Source organism: Miniopterus schreibersii (genome assembly GCF_964146895.1).
Source record: "Miniopterus schreibersii genome assembly, chromosome: 3".
In the NCBI taxonomy this organism is placed as follows: domain Eukaryota; kingdom Metazoa; phylum Chordata; class Mammalia; order Chiroptera; family Miniopteridae; genus Miniopterus; species Miniopterus schreibersii.
The window spans coordinates 53,519,231-53,534,863 of NC_138103.1; the positions used below are offsets into that span (position 1 = coordinate 53,519,231).

Sequence of the window (15,633 nt, forward strand, 5' to 3'; positions counted from 1 at the left end):
AAAGACATAATAAGGATTTGGACAACACTGTCAACTAATTTTACCTAACATTTGTAGAACACTTCTAACCACAGTAGAATGCATATTGTTGTCAAGTGCACACAGAACATTTACCCAAATATATCATTTTATGGGTCATTAAACAGATCTAAATAAGTTAAAAATTATTCAAGTCATACAATGTATGTTATTTTAATACATTGGAATTAAATCGGACATCAGTAACAGGAAAATATCTGGAAAATTCCCAAATATTTGGAAACTAAATTCTAAGTATTCTAGGTCAGAGAATAAATCAGAAGGGAAATTAGAAAATATTTTTAATTGAATGAAAATAAAAAAACAACGTATCAGAATTCTCCAGTGCTACTAAAGTGTAGGAAGATTTATAGCATTAAATGACTACGTTGTAAAATAAGAAAGGCCTCTAATCAATGACCTCACATTTACCTTAAGGAACTAGAAAAAGGAAGAGGAAATTAAACCCAAAGTAAGCAGACAGAAAGAGATAGTGAAGAGTAGAAATCCATGAAATAGAAAACAAAATAAATAGAAGCCAAAATTAGGTCTTTGAGAAGATTGATATAATTGATAAACTTCTAGCCAGACATCGGGGGGGGGGGGGGGGGGGGTAATGTACATTTCATTCCTGGCAATGTACCAGTGTCAGGAATGAAAGAGGGTACATTACTATAGCCATTAAAAGGCTTATGAACAACATTATGGCATTAAATTTGGCAACTAAGATGAAACAGACAAATTTCTTAAAAGACACAAAGCTTAAGAGAGAAACGGAATAGCTTTTTATCTGTTAAAGACACTGAATTTATAGTTAAAAATCTTCTCACAAAGAAAACTCCAGGACCAGATGGCCTTATTGGAGTTTGGAATTCTACCAAACATTTAAGGAAGAAATAATACCAGTTCTATACAAACTCTTCCAGAAAATTGAAGAAGTGGTAACACTTCCTACTTCTTCTGAGGCCAGAATTACATACCAGACAAAGACATTATAAGAAAACTGCAGCAGAATATCACTCCTGAACATAGATGCAAAAATTTATTAAAAGAACTTTAGTGATTCTAAAATTTCTTATAACAAAATGCAAAATGATCTATTTTGATTGAAAATGATTAGTGGTTGCTTGGGGACATAGGGTTAGGGGAGGGGATGTGGGTTGGGAACAAAAGTGATTGCAGAGGGGCATGAGGAGACTGTAGCTAATGATGAATATGTTCTTTGTTTTGATTGTGGTGATGGTTCACAGATGTTTACCTATGTCAAAACTCATCAAATTGTACAGTTTGAATATTGCATATGTGCAGCTTATTTGTCAATTATATTGCAATAAATCTTTAATTTTCTGAATAAATTATTTTTACTTTTACTACAGATACAGTGATTTTTAATATGTCACAAATATATAAGGTCTTAAGTTTTTTAATCACAAATATTCCTACCATGAAACTTTTCAGAAACCTGTCTCATGATAGGATAGTCCATGGTATTCCAGTGGTGCATGTAAGTTTTAAAAATTGTTGGGCACACAGAGCAATATGCAGATCTTGTAACATAGAAACCCATACCTGACACCTGTATGTTCATATTTACCATTGTCACCCCAATAAATTTAATAAAGTGTAAAAAAAGTGTATACGCATAGATCTTATTGTGATACTTATTAGCAACTATTTACTTCTCTGAGAACACATTATAAATTGCAGAAAAAAATGACATTGACATTTTTTGTTTGTAGTTAAAGACAAAGACTTCCTTGGAAATTACAATGAATCTCTTGAAAAGTGGTCTCTCTCCCAAGCTGTCACTGGTCTAGTAGACACAGGAAGAATATCTGAAGCTGAAGCCCTTTGCACAAAGGTATTGTTACGGAATTGATCATTGAGATTTGTGGATTCTTATCCTATTTGGAAAATAACTTCAGAGATAGAATGCATGCTATTTAAAGAGCACATGGTGGTGGTGGTGGTGGTGGTGGTGGTGGTGGTGGTGATAGTAATGATGATAACACCCAAAATTTATTGAGTATTAACCACAAGCCATCACTACATTTAGCAGTTTGTTTGAACTTCACAACAATCCTATGGCAAAGGTATTTATAATTATCCCCGTTTTTACAAATGGGAAAACTAGGACTTAAGGAGGGTAATTTGCACAGGAGCTCACAGCTATAATTGATAGATTTACTGTTTGAATTCACATTTGCTTGACTCTAGGATCCAAGCTCATAATAGACGCCCCCCCCTTTGGTACCATTAGGGAGGCAGCATTTTTCTTTGATTTCTGCTTTCTCTTTTCGAGTGTAATTTTTACATACCTGAATTATGGGATCTCTGAGTAAATTTTTAGCACCTTAGCTAGAACATGGTAAGGGCGCAATAAATATTTATTGAATGAATAAATCAATTTCATAAACCTACTCAAAAATAATTTAATGGGTTAGGAGAGTTCTAAGCATCACTTTTCCCGAAAACATTGTGTTTCATGAATGTTTACTAGGAAGATTGTGCTGTCTTCCTAGAAATTTTTTTGAAAGAGCAATATAAATTTTTCAGAGAGAGAAGAATGGGTCTTTGAAGATCCCTTTGGCCCTTGAATTCAGCAGAGTAATAAATATTCTCTTTTATTTAAGAAATTCCAGCCCGGCTGGGCATGGCTCAGCGGTTGAGCATCGACCTAGGATCCAGGCGATCAGGGTTCGATTCCCGGTCAGGGCACATGCCCAGGTTGCGGGCTCGATCAGTGACTCTCTCATCATTGATGTTTCTATCTCTCTCTGTCCCTCTCCTTTCCTCTCTCTAAAATCAATAAAGATATAAGAAAAAAAAAAAGAAATTCCATCTAAGTTAATGACAGGTTAGTATTTTATAGTGAGAGTTTAGTAGTCATAAAGTGACAGTTGGCTGTGCTCTGACCGAATTAAAGATACTTTTATGAACTTTTCCTGTCATTTTATTGTTTCAATCTCTTACCTAGAATAATAGAAGAAAAGCAATCAAGTACATTTTAGAAATACATTTACGACCATGACCTAATTAGTAAAAAATAGAAACATGTTATTAAAGGACAATCAATAAAGGAAGAAATATTTAAAACAATAGTGGAAGTACGTGAGTAGGGAACTTTAACTTCTTCTGTATGTATATATGGAGGGAGATACATACACATATATACAATACATTTATATATATATGTATATGTTTTAGGGTATAAATAGCTTGGGTAGGTGAGTCCTTTCTCTTACTCCTAATGTGTATGAAGTCTGTGCCTGGAGGAAGGACATGCAATGAATACCTTCATTAAGAGGTTCAGGAAGGAAAAAAATTATAGCTCTTTCTTTTTTACATAGGATTGTTTCTTCTAATAAGGTATAGTGTTAGCCTCCATTGTTAATTTCATATTTTCTTAGTTCTACTCTTTATGTTCAGAACCTAGAGTTCTTAGGATATCACCTGAGAATAAACCAAGTGAAAGGGACATAATAAATCTAAAATAAATGACTTATAAACTACAATAATAATAGCATTATCAATTTTAAGAATTATTTATTTGTAGAGTTTGATATTCCCGAATGTTTTATTTATTTTACATTTGCAGTTTATCTTTTTAATATGAAAAGGAAAGGTCAAATTTAGATTTCCCCCCCAAAAAATGGAGAATAACTTAATTGCCTGTTACATTTAACATTTAACAACCTATTTTATGTATTTCTATTTGGGTTTTACATTTTAGAATTTAAAGAGTAACCCTGATCAGCCAACTGTTATCTTACTTTTGAGACAAGTTCAATGTAAACCACTCCTGGAATCACAAAAGCCTCTCCCAGATGCTGTACTTGAAGAGCTGCAAAAAACAGTCATGTCCAACTCAACTTCTGTTCCAGCTTGGCAGGTAAATCCTCTCCTTTCTTACATGAGCCCTGAATTAAAATACTCTGATATTAGCTGAGGTCAGGGGTATACTTCATTTTTATTTGCTTTGCCTTTGAACTCATCATAAATCTCTCATTTTCAAGATTGAAAGGGTGTTGTACTTAGAGCAACTAAAAAAGTTGAATACTAATTTAGGATCTGCTGCTATAATATTTCAAAGCTTTCTTAATGTTGATTTTAAGTTTTCTCATTTTAAAACAATACTGAAAATACTATCTTTTACCTGGGGTTGATGTAAGAGAGCTAAAGAAGTATTACAAACATTTTATAATAAGGTTACTATAATGATGTTTAACTCTGCCTCTAGAGGGGATATGTAATTTTTTCTTAGCTACTTTATAGGTCACCCATATCCAAGATTTCAGTGGTAACTTAGTGCTTTTAGAAATAGTTATTTTCAGGATTGGTGCCTGGATCAACAGATTGTCTGCCCTTTTAGCTGGCTCTGGTTATCCACAATTACAAATACACAATGATGAATATATGCTTTATTCTTACTGATTTTAAAATACAAAAAGCACATAATTACTTTATTCAATTGATTATATTTCCCTCTGTATCCTAGAGAAAGTTTCAAAGGGGCTTTTTGATATAGATTTTGTAGAAGTTTTTTTTTTTTTTACTACAGTTGTTCTTTACTATGCTCTTTTGTTATATGAACTTTTCATGTCCCTGCTTAAACGGATTGTCTAATGGTACAAAATAGTTGGATTTCGCTAGCTAAGACTCCTCTTTAATCCTTGAAGAAAGATGGTGCTTTTCTCCCTCTCTTAGAGTAAGTTTGCCAGATGAGAGTTAAGATACTTTAATTTTAAGGTCAACTAGATCTTGATGATCTCATTCATCTTCTTTATCAAAGGTAAAAATACCTTGAAAGTGGTGGGGGTTTTTTCTGTATATTAGCTCCAAACATTTAGAAATGCATTTGTTTTTTGTACGGACCCTCCAGCAACCTTGTTAAATTCACTTATTCTTTTGAAATAGTTTTGGGTTTTCTACATACACAATTATGTCATTAGTGAGTAATAAAGTTTCACTTTTTTATTCTAACTTTTTTTTCTTTCCATATTGCACTGTTTAGAACCTTGAATACAATGTTAAATAGAAGTCGTGATAAGTGAGCATTCTTGTCTTATTCTCTACGTTAGTAAGAAAACATTTGATAATTCATAATTAAGTATATTTGCTATAGGTTTTGTACTTACATTTATCAGGTTAAGGTAGTTCTCTCCAATTCTGAATTTTTCAAGAGAGATTTGTTTTGTATCATAAATAGGTGTTAAGTGTTATCAAAAATAATTTTGCTATCTATTGGGATGGTTTTTTTTCTTTATTCTGTTAACATGGTGGATTGCATTGATTTTCAAATGTTTAAAACCTTGCATTAGAAGAAACCCTGCTTGGTCATGATGTATTATTCCTTTTACATATTGCTGGGGTCAGTTTGTTAATATATTTGTTTAGAATGAGAGTTTGGCCTATAATTTTTCATTTTCGTAAGGTCCTTGTTAGGTTTTGGTATCTGTGTTGTTATTCCCCTTTTCTTTGTTTTCTGAGAGAGTTTGTGTAAGAGTGACATTTATTTAATGTTTGGAAGAATTCACCATTGAAGTCTACTAAACTAAAATCTTTTGGGTGCTTCTTTTTTTTTCTGTTTCTCAGTGGTTGGCATACATATATCAGTCTCAAGGAATGATGGGTGCTGCAGAGATGTGTTATCGAAAGAGTCTACAAGTTGCATCCCAACAGGGCAAGTGGAGTGGGAAGCTGTCAAGTCTGTTGAGGCTAGCACTGCTCGCATTAGAAGTCTGTGTGGTGAGACCATGTTATAATTATGATCATGAAAAATTGATTCTTTTGTTTTTCTTTAAGATGAAAGCTTTTTGTATAGTGATATCCTATTGAATTCTTGTTTCATTGCCTTCTAGTGTGGTCTCCTGATAAACTTTATATTTTGGGTTCTTGGTGGGCATAAGACTAACATAATCCCATAGACTCCAACCAAACATTCTCATTGTTTGGAGGAAGAAAATAGAGATTCCAATTTTAAGTTGGATTATGGCAGAATATACATTTTTGTGTCTAGGTGATTTAAGTTAGAATTAACCCAGCTACTCATATGTGACAAAGATGCCAATAATTAACATTTTCACTCATTTCTCAGTTCAATTTGACATTCTGTAAGAGGCCTATCTGGTAGTTTTTGGCTTGACATTCTGTTTTCTGATACTAACTTAGGCTTATTAATCTAGACGCCTTATATGCTAGTATGGAAAACTCTTAAAGATAAATGTCTAAGTGAATGTGTGGGGAGGCAAACTGCAAAACAGTGTATATGATATCTTATTTGGGTATGGTATATATTTTTAAGAGTATGTATCTCTAAATACATTGTGTGTGTATGTGTGTGTGTGCTTTTAGGCTCATAGTAAGATAGAAAAAGATATAAAAGAAACTTAATGATCGTTACTTTGGATAATATAGCATTGGAACCTTTAAGGGATGGCAGAGGAGAATTTTTAGTTTATTTCCTTTGATGGTGTTTGAATTTTTTATCATATGAATGTTATTTCTATAATTTAAAGATAAACTGTCATTTTTTTGTTTTAAAAGATTAGAGGAAATTGTCCTAGACAGGCCGAATTCACTCATACTTTTGCCATAGTAATCCATTGTCAATCTTGTTTACTTGTTTTAACTAGACAATTCGACAAAGAAATATAAGAATTAGGACACTTTTCAGCTTCGGTACTGTTACCATAGAGCACATTTAAGAGTTCCTTTGGTCAAGAGCCATGTTTTGATCAGCTTTGCGTCCTTGCTTTATGACTGTGCCTTGTACCTAAAAATGCCTCAATAAATGCTTTTTGAATAAATGGACAAATAATGGTAGTCAAATTTTAGGTGATTCGAGTGGAAAGAAATCATGGTTAAAGGTAATTGTATAACACCAAACATTTTGTTTGTTTCATATTTATATTTAACAAAGGCTTTGTGACGTCGGTAGCTGGTGAGCTCTGGAAGCCATACAGAGTACCTGTAAATGCTCTTGAATATGCGAACTGGAGAAGTATATACTGTACTCTTTTAGCCTATCTTATTATTTGTTAGTTAATAAATATTATTTAGTGGTGTGCTTGTTTTCTTTATTATTAATGCTGGGAAATTAAATCTGACCTGGAAGAAAACAATAATAGCAAACATATAGCACTTAGCTTGTGCTAGGCACTGTGGTAGTGCTTCACATATATTAACTAATTTAATATGCACAATAACCCTATTTTACAAATGAGGAAATTAGCTTGCAGTTTAGTAATAACCATATATACCTGCTGCCGCCCCCCCCCCCCCAACTACCACCATAAATGTGTTTTCTCCAAGAACCTTGGTTCTGGTTCTACTGTTTACTACCTGTGAAAACTTCAGCCACTTGAACTGTTTAGAACACCTCCCCCTTCCCTTTTTTTGTAATAGTGGAGGTAGTACCTGCTTTGCCTTCTTATAGAGTTATTATAAACACCAAATAAAACAACATTTACAACTGTATTTGTGGACCTTAAAGCACTATCTAAAACAAGCACACCACTAAATAATATTTATTAACTAACAAATAAGTGAGACTAAAAGAGAATAAGTTATAAGATTTGACACATGACAATTATTAATAAGAAGATGCCATATTTTTATGGTGAATAGATACAAAGTGCAGAGGAGGGGTGTATTAAAATTAGACAGTTTTATGAGAGGCTACTGTATGTGTGATAATACATTAATAGGATATTAAACTGAAAGGTTCAACTAAGATTTTAAGTATCAGATTCCAAAGTAAGATATCAGATTGAGATACACATTTCTGAAGACGGTAGAAGACTAACCGATGAAGAAGCTCTAAAGGGGTTAAGAGGATTGCAGTTGGAGAAGGATCGTGAAGAAATTTCTTCAGAGAGTGCTGTTGCCTTCACCATCATCTCTCAGGCACATTTCCACACAGAGATGCCCCCCACCAACACAAGGAAGGAAGGGCTGCCAGAGTGGTGGAAGCCTTGAAGTTGACCTCCAAGGTCCTGGAGGCACATGTCTAGAAGCATATGGAGAGGCATCTGACCAGTTCCTCAGAAGCCGTGGTTTCTCTGCTGTGGGAGAACAGAGGAATAGGAATTGCTAGTGTTTTGGAAAGCGATTGCCTGCTTCTGGGAGAGAGTGGTCAGTAGGGGGTGACCACTCCCTGAGGTGTGCAGGAGTATACACTTGGGTACAGGATCGAGGTAATGAAGGAACTTTGCTGCAGCATGGGGCCAGCAGCACTCCTAGAGTTTCTTAGAGCCAGGAATGAGAGAGGATTGGAATTCTCTTCTGTCCTGGCCAATAGTTACATTAATATGGGTTTTGCCTTATTTTTTTTTCTCCAGATGTACCCAAGGTCCTGTTTCTCCTATCATTATAGAAGATGCCTCACAACCTCTGTTCTCTACTTTCAAATTCATTATCTGTATAGCTTTCTCTTTCTTGATTACACAAACTACTGCCTGTAGTATCCTCAAAGTTTATTGCTCTTTTTCTTTTATCATTTAGTTTTTTAAATGGAATATGTATTGACTCATTATTTTAACTTTATTAAAATGTATATTCTAGCTACGTATTAATTACGAAATCTTGGTTACAATTTAAGTTTTTTAATGAAAGATTTTAAGTGCAGTTTTCTTCCTACATAATTTAGTAGGGTGTTCATTTTATTTTCGGTTATTGTTTCTTAGAAAATATCTATGTTATTCCTGAGTCAGTACACATTACAAGAAACAAAAGTTTGCAATCTAAGTAATGTATATATCTCTTAACATTTTCTCCAGAAAAGAATATTAAAAAATGTTTTCATATCGATGACTTTGATTTAATTTCTTTATCTCTGATCTGCTTTGCACCTTTTTCCTATATTGGCATTTTATTAAAATATGTCAGCTTTTTCCTCTCTTCTTAATTTTTGAAATGCGGAACTTTATATTTATCACTGTGTTAAATTGAGTTTTGCATATTGATAGGTTTTATTCACCTATATAATAGAAGCATGCATTTTCCTTTTAAGAAATATTGTAGTATTTTTAAGTGATATCTCCTCTTTGAACCTTTCCTTTATCCCAGTCTACTCTGTTACGTAGTTCCTTAAGGGCAGGAATCAGATCTTAATCATTTTGTAAAATTATGCTTCCGTAGCATTTACATAGCAACTTGGTCAAGTAGGCATTCAGTAAATGAGAGTTGAATTGCATTCTTTTAAGGTAAATATGTCAAAAACTTTGATATTTGTCTTATATTTTTACAGGCCAACATTTCCAATGATCACTGGCCATCCTTGGTTCAGGAAGCTACTACTGAGGCCTTGAAGCTTTGCTTTTGTCCACTAGCTGTCCTTTTACAAGCTTTGTTACAGTTCAACCGCAAAATGGGAGCAAGGTGTGAAGAATTTTTGTTCATTTTTTTTTTGGAAGTGTTTCTTTACTTCTAATCCTTCTAGGAAGCAAAGAAAGATTTAGAATTAGTTTAACAAGTTTGTCATTACTCATATATCTGTATCTACTTTAGAAAGTCTGGTTCTAGTAACCCAATAAGGAATAAAATAAAGTCTTACATCTGTTTTTTAAAAATAATTTGGTACACAGATATAGAATATGAGATGTGGCATGACAGTATTTCAAGTGAAGGAGGCCTTGAAGCTTCTGCTCTTTAGTCTCAGGATGAGCCATTAGTGTAATGTGGATGCTAGAGTCAAACAAAACCAAAAAGACCCAAGTTCAAGTCTAGATTGACATAGTTCTTGCAAGGTAATAAGCTATGAAAAAAATAATAAATATTGAAAAGGCAGAGACATAAGTAAGGTGGGTTTTATATCTAGAAAAGCTTCTCAGATTAAAATATAAAAATTATAGCAATCTTTTTATTGGAGGGTGGGAATGGTGGGGCCAGAAATAAATTTAAAGAAAGTTACTTAAAGGTCACCTGGATGAGAAAACAGGCAAGAATATTTAAAAGACTAAGAACAGTATCCAGCTCCAGTGGATATCACACATAACACAAGGCAGCCGTAAGTAAAACTGCTTTAGAAGCATACATTACTTAACAGAATAGGGCGTATAGACACAAAACTTAGTATACATAAACATGTGGCAGAGATCACATCAACATCATAGAAGAGGAGTGAAGGGAGAGTTAAGACATATGGCTAATCAGCAATTTCAGCACACTTTGTTAATATTTTTTTATGTCCACTTTTTATATGACTGATTTTACCAAAAAATGTTTTAGGCTATAATTTAAACTTTCTAATGAACTTCTTTTGCTTATGCTCAGTGTGGGTTACTTAGAGGGCCTTAACGCCCTTTCCCCTGTAATCTCTGTTAACACTTCTCATAATTTTATCACCACCAAAATCAGCCCAAATAAGCATACTGTCTGAGAAAACAGTGTGCTCACTGTGTTGTTTCTATGTAAAAGCATCCTCAAGACAAGTTCTTTAGCTCCTGCTGCAAACCAGTGCTACTTGTAAGTTCAGCAGTTCTGATTTACCACTATTCACGTTGCTTCTACCAGCACAGAAGTCTTTGAAGTCATAGATGTTAGTAAATTAGGAAAGCAAAATTTACAACATAGCTGTAAATCAGTCTGTTATTATGTGGGTTCCCACATTGTGCACATCCTTGAAAACATATACTGAAAGCCTGGTACTATGCATTTAGGCTCTAGTGTGGATGTTGAGTATTTCTTCTTCCACTCTACACTGTGTATGTATAATTTATTGATTTATTTATTTTCTGCCTATTTTCAAAAAAGATTAGAAGTAGAGCTCTCAGAAGTGCTCATAAAATAGGGGCCTTTTCCTTACTCTATTTGGAATGAGCCTTAATGGGAATAGTAGCAGCAGTTTGCCTTACAAGGCTGTGAATGTTAAATGTGACCACTAGACATACATGGCACATAATAAACACTTCAGAAATGTTAACAATCATTAACTTTATTGTTATAAGAGTAAAAATATTCATAATTAGCACCACATCTACAAAAGAATAAGATAATGTGTGTTAGAGACTAGTATATGAACTATTTTACATTAATTTATATGCTTTGCACTAAATGTGAATATCTTTTTTCCAGAGAGACACGACGACTTTTGGAGCGACTAGTGTATCAGCCTGGCTATCCCAAATCTGTTGTGTCGACGGCACGTTGGTACCTGCTGAGGCACTTACATGCCAAAAATGATGGCGAGCTCATTGATGTAAGGCATCGATTTTATTCAGAATACTTCATTTTGGACCTTTGTTGGAAGAGGGGTGAGGGTTGCTGTTCTATGCATTGTAGGATTTTAGTAGCATGCCTAACCACTCTAACCACTGCATCCTGGTAGCACTGTCCTCCTCCCTCCACCCAACTTGTGACAACCAAGTTTGTCTTCTAGACGTTGCCAAGTGATACCTGAGGTGAAATTGGCCATGGCTGAGAACTACTGATTTAACCTGTAGGAAACACATCCTCCTAATGTGCTATGTACAGAAGAGGAGATAGACAAAGGTGCTCGGTGCTGGTTGTGTGTGTCTTACGATCATTACTGTGGAGGCAAATAGGTAGACAGGATACATTTAGAAGTAGCAGAATTTAACAGGATCTTCATATTATCATTAGAAAAGTTATTTTACTACATCTTGTTTTACCTATAAAATGCATGTGACAATTTCAATTTCTACTCTACTTCTTATGGGATGGCTGTGGTATCTAAATATATAAATGTATATGCATATATCTGAAATTCTTTTTTAAAATGTAGACTATATAATACATACATGTCTTGGTTTAAGATTCTCTTAACATCAGCCAGCAGTTTTTAAAACACAGTAAAAATTAATGAAGCTTTTTTAGAATACCTGCAGCATTTGAAATACTGTTTGCCTTTTAGTGAAACATACAATATTAAAGAAATATTAATGAGAACAATGTTTGGAGAAAAGCATTATAATCAACATATTGCAAACCAACAAGGAAGAATTTGTATGAACCTTGGGAGACAGTTTACCATGGGTCTGTTGCATTTCTAAACATCCTGTGAGCAGAGGGCCTGAGCACCCTTTGTTCCAGACTATCTTTTCGAGTATGCGTGTGTAGTGACAGCCTTGGAAGACAGAGCAAGGGGTAGGCCTGTTTACTGCCCATTATAAAAGGCTCAAGTCTCCTGGACTTAGAGTTCCCTTCTTGTAGTGTACCCCAGTATGTGTGTGGGAACCTATGTGTGTCCATCCATGTCACCCTTCAGAGATCTGGAAGGCAAGGGGAACAGGGGAAATCTGTCGATGCTCGTGCTGTTTGCTGGACCATGAATAATACCACGGCAGGCTCACTTGTTATCTTGCAAGTAGAGCAAAATCTCAGTCCTTTCACAGTGTTTGAAAATGAACAATCAAAAACTGTTTTAGGAGTTGAATGATCAACTGAAATTAAGTCTTCTAGTTTGTGGAATTGGTGCAAATCATAGAAAGTTTCTCAATAGAGCCTAGAACCTAGAGCCTTGATCCTAAGCTGTGGTTTTAACGGAGAACAATGTCATTTGGGCAGTTCTATGCATAAAATGGTCTTCAGGGGTTAAGAGTTTAGAGGTGACATTATTGTAAATAAAGCTGCCAAACATAACCTTTAATTTTATACAGTGCTGACAGTGGTAACAATCAAAATGTTGGCATCTATACGAATTGAGTATTTGAATAAATTGTGCTATCTCTGATGCTAGCTCTGGCTGAACAATTTGTTTCAGCAAAACTGACTGAAAGATTGCACATAGCCATGTTTTTTGTGTAGTTTGATATTCTCTGCTGCTCTTAGGCATATTTGGCTTCTATGAATCTAAATATAGATATTGTTAATGAACAAAATACTAATGTTCCGTTATGTGATTTCTCACAGGTGCTGGTAAACAATGCCAGAACTCATGGAGATACAAGAGCATTGGAACTGAATCAAAAATTGTCCTCACAATAACAATGCATTTTTTATATAAAGCAAGCAAAGAAAAAGCTGTTAAAAAGAGGGAAACAATGAATCAATACTTTTCCCTAAAACAACATTTTTTTAAAACTATGTATTATTTATTGTTCTTTTAAATCTAAAAACGTTTAAGTTCTTAAACTAGGGCTGTAATTTTCCATGAACTCTGATGTAACTTTAATCTGAAAATAGCTTTGATTTTGAGAAGTCCGTTATGAGAAGAAAAACCGTGATTTCCTTAGTTATTCAACAGTTATTGGTAAACTATTATTTTCTCCATTTTTGCATGGTGCACAACAGAAATATTTTGTGTGATCCCTTACAATAAAGCCTTAATAGTTGTTTTCTAAATAATATGCAAAAGCAAGTTAGCACAATGCAGAATTCCTTTTATGAATTTTTAGAGTTCAGCAGACCAGCTTACTAGAAAATCCAAACAACCTTATGACCTGTTTTACTAGTGGCTCATCTCAGATTCTTTTGAAAAAATGTTATAAGTGTTGGTGAGTCTTAGATTGCTAATGGATATGTTTATATAATTCAAGACACTCAGGTGTATGACTGCATTTTAAAAAATGAATGGAAAATTTTGGAATGTAGTGCTGACAATATTGATCATGTAATTCCTTCAATTATGATGAAAATACTTGAATTTTCTGAAATAAAAAATAGTGTCTTATTTTCTTTATAGTATCAATATCAGATATAATTTTTAAATTTCAAATTTTAAAACTTGAGAGCACACTTACTTATTTTATTTCAGCTTTTCAAAAAGCCATTTATATATTTGAAGAAACTGTATGTCATTACTTTGGATTAGTGTTTTAAAAAATGTTTTTAGACATTTACATATTTATTGTACAAAATTGTGTGGTTGTATTTTATGTATGTAGTTTTTCCAAGCCAGCAGCTTTACAATGTTACTTTGTGAGATAATATAGATGGATAATATCCTGTAATTAAATTTTGCTTCAGAGGTTAGTCTGTTGAACTACCTATAATTTGATGAATTCCTAACTTTGGCTGAGTATTTCATCATTCAGACTTGTGCAGTCAGAATATTTAAGGATGGGGCCTAGGTCTCTGCATTATAAGGTCATGCCTAAGAGATTCTTATTTTCATTCAAGTTTGTGTATCACTAGATTAATCCAATAATGAATCTCCCCTTTATTTCTTCCTTTAACAAGATCAAGCAACTTGCCATTCTCTCCCCATTTCTCTCTTATCCTCACATGTGTGAAACCGACTCAGTGCTTTTAACAGCTGGCCCGCAGACGTAGCCAGAGTTGGGCTGCAAGACCGCCAGTGCAGCCCCAGGCCAGTGCCCCCTGCCCCCTCAGCAAAGCAGTCAGCCTCCACCTCCAGAGTGGGCTGTTCCTGTCTGCCTACGTGCTTAGGATTCACTTCTAGGTCTCCATCTGCTTTCTGGGACGTCACTTCACAGTCACTTTTACCGACCATGTGGACATGGTTAGCCTTAGCTCCAGCCTAAACTCAAAGAGTAACCTTTTACCTCTGTTTTCTAGTTCTGGCCTCCAGGGGCCTCAGACCCAGGCTTTCTAAAAGGCAAGTAGAAAAAACCTTAGCAGTCCTATCTCAGGTAATTCTTTTTGTATTGATGTACACACATCCTCTTCTTGTTTGCTGCCCTCTTTTCAAATTGCTGTCCAGTTACTATGAGCATTAAATCACTCCTGACTATAATTTTTGTAGCTCTTACTTCATGCTAGACCTATGCTAAGTGTTTTGAACATTGTCATTTAATGCTAGTTAGCAAAGGAGAGTGGTGCTAACCAGTTTGCATAAAGCAAAGGAAATTCCCAGTGAATCAGGGTTATTAGATTCTAGGAACTTCAAAAGTAGTTGAAATTTCCCTTCAGAGTTTATACAGAAACTTAATTAGAGAAATTACATTAAATGTTATTTCCTGAAGTACCAATATTTAGCATTTATATTATTTCATTATTTTTGTTAGTTTTTCTTTGAGAATTGTAGTTCTTTTCCTGCTCATATTTATCTACTATTTGGCTGTTATTGATTAATTTGATGTTTATAGACTAGCTTGACATCTGATAATCATTTTCTGTGGTAGAAACACAGTTCAGGTTCTGAGTAAACTTTTGGAACACAGTCTTTTTGGGATCACTTTTCTTGAAGTGTCTCTTACATTAATTTCTGGTTAGGATAAAATATGCTAAGTGAAGTAAGTCAGAAAAAGCTAAGAACCATATGATTTCCCTCATGTGGGATATAAAACTGAAACTTGTGGACACAAACAGCAGTATGGTAGTTGCCAGAGGGAAGGGGGTAGGGGGTGGGGGTGAAGGGGGTCTTAATATATGGCAACAGGAGAAGATATGATTTTGGGTGGTGGGCATACACAGCAATATACAGGTCTTTTAACATAGAAACCCACACCTGAAACCTATATGGTCATATTAACCACTGTCACCCCAATAAATTTAATAAAGTATTAATCCCTAAATATTTCCAATTAAAAAAAATACAACCTTAGTTTAAAATGCTGTATTATTTCACTTTATAAAATGAATTGACAAACTTCGTTTAACTTGGTAGTCTACATAGAATAGCATTGGACAGAAATACTCAGGTTACTGTACATTAAGGGAATTAAAAGATGTACATTAAGGGGTTAAAAC

General features: G+C 34.4%; 1 protein-coding gene across 7 annotated transcripts in view; it reads left to right on the forward strand.

The window, feature by feature from the left end:
- Positions 1 to 13,948, forward strand: part of SKIC3 (SKI3 subunit of superkiller complex) — a 62,612-nt gene extending 48,664 nt beyond the window's left edge. For all 7 annotated transcript variants that reach the window (XM_081133785.1, XM_081133783.1, XM_081133789.1 and 4 more), the window contains 6 exons: positions 1,758 to 1,879; positions 3,752 to 3,910; positions 5,614 to 5,766; positions 9,269 to 9,399; positions 11,095 to 11,218; positions 12,892 to 13,948. In XM_081133785.1, the coding sequence (XP_080989911.1) occupies positions 1,758 to 1,879; positions 3,752 to 3,910; positions 5,614 to 5,766; positions 9,269 to 9,399; positions 11,095 to 11,218; positions 12,892 to 12,966 (764 nt within the window). In that variant the 3' untranslated portion in view covers positions 12,967 to 13,948. The remainder of the gene's footprint in view (positions 1 to 1,757; positions 1,880 to 3,751; positions 3,911 to 5,613; positions 5,767 to 9,268; positions 9,400 to 11,094; positions 11,219 to 12,891) is intronic.
- Positions 13,949 to 15,633: the final 1,685 nt, after the last annotated feature.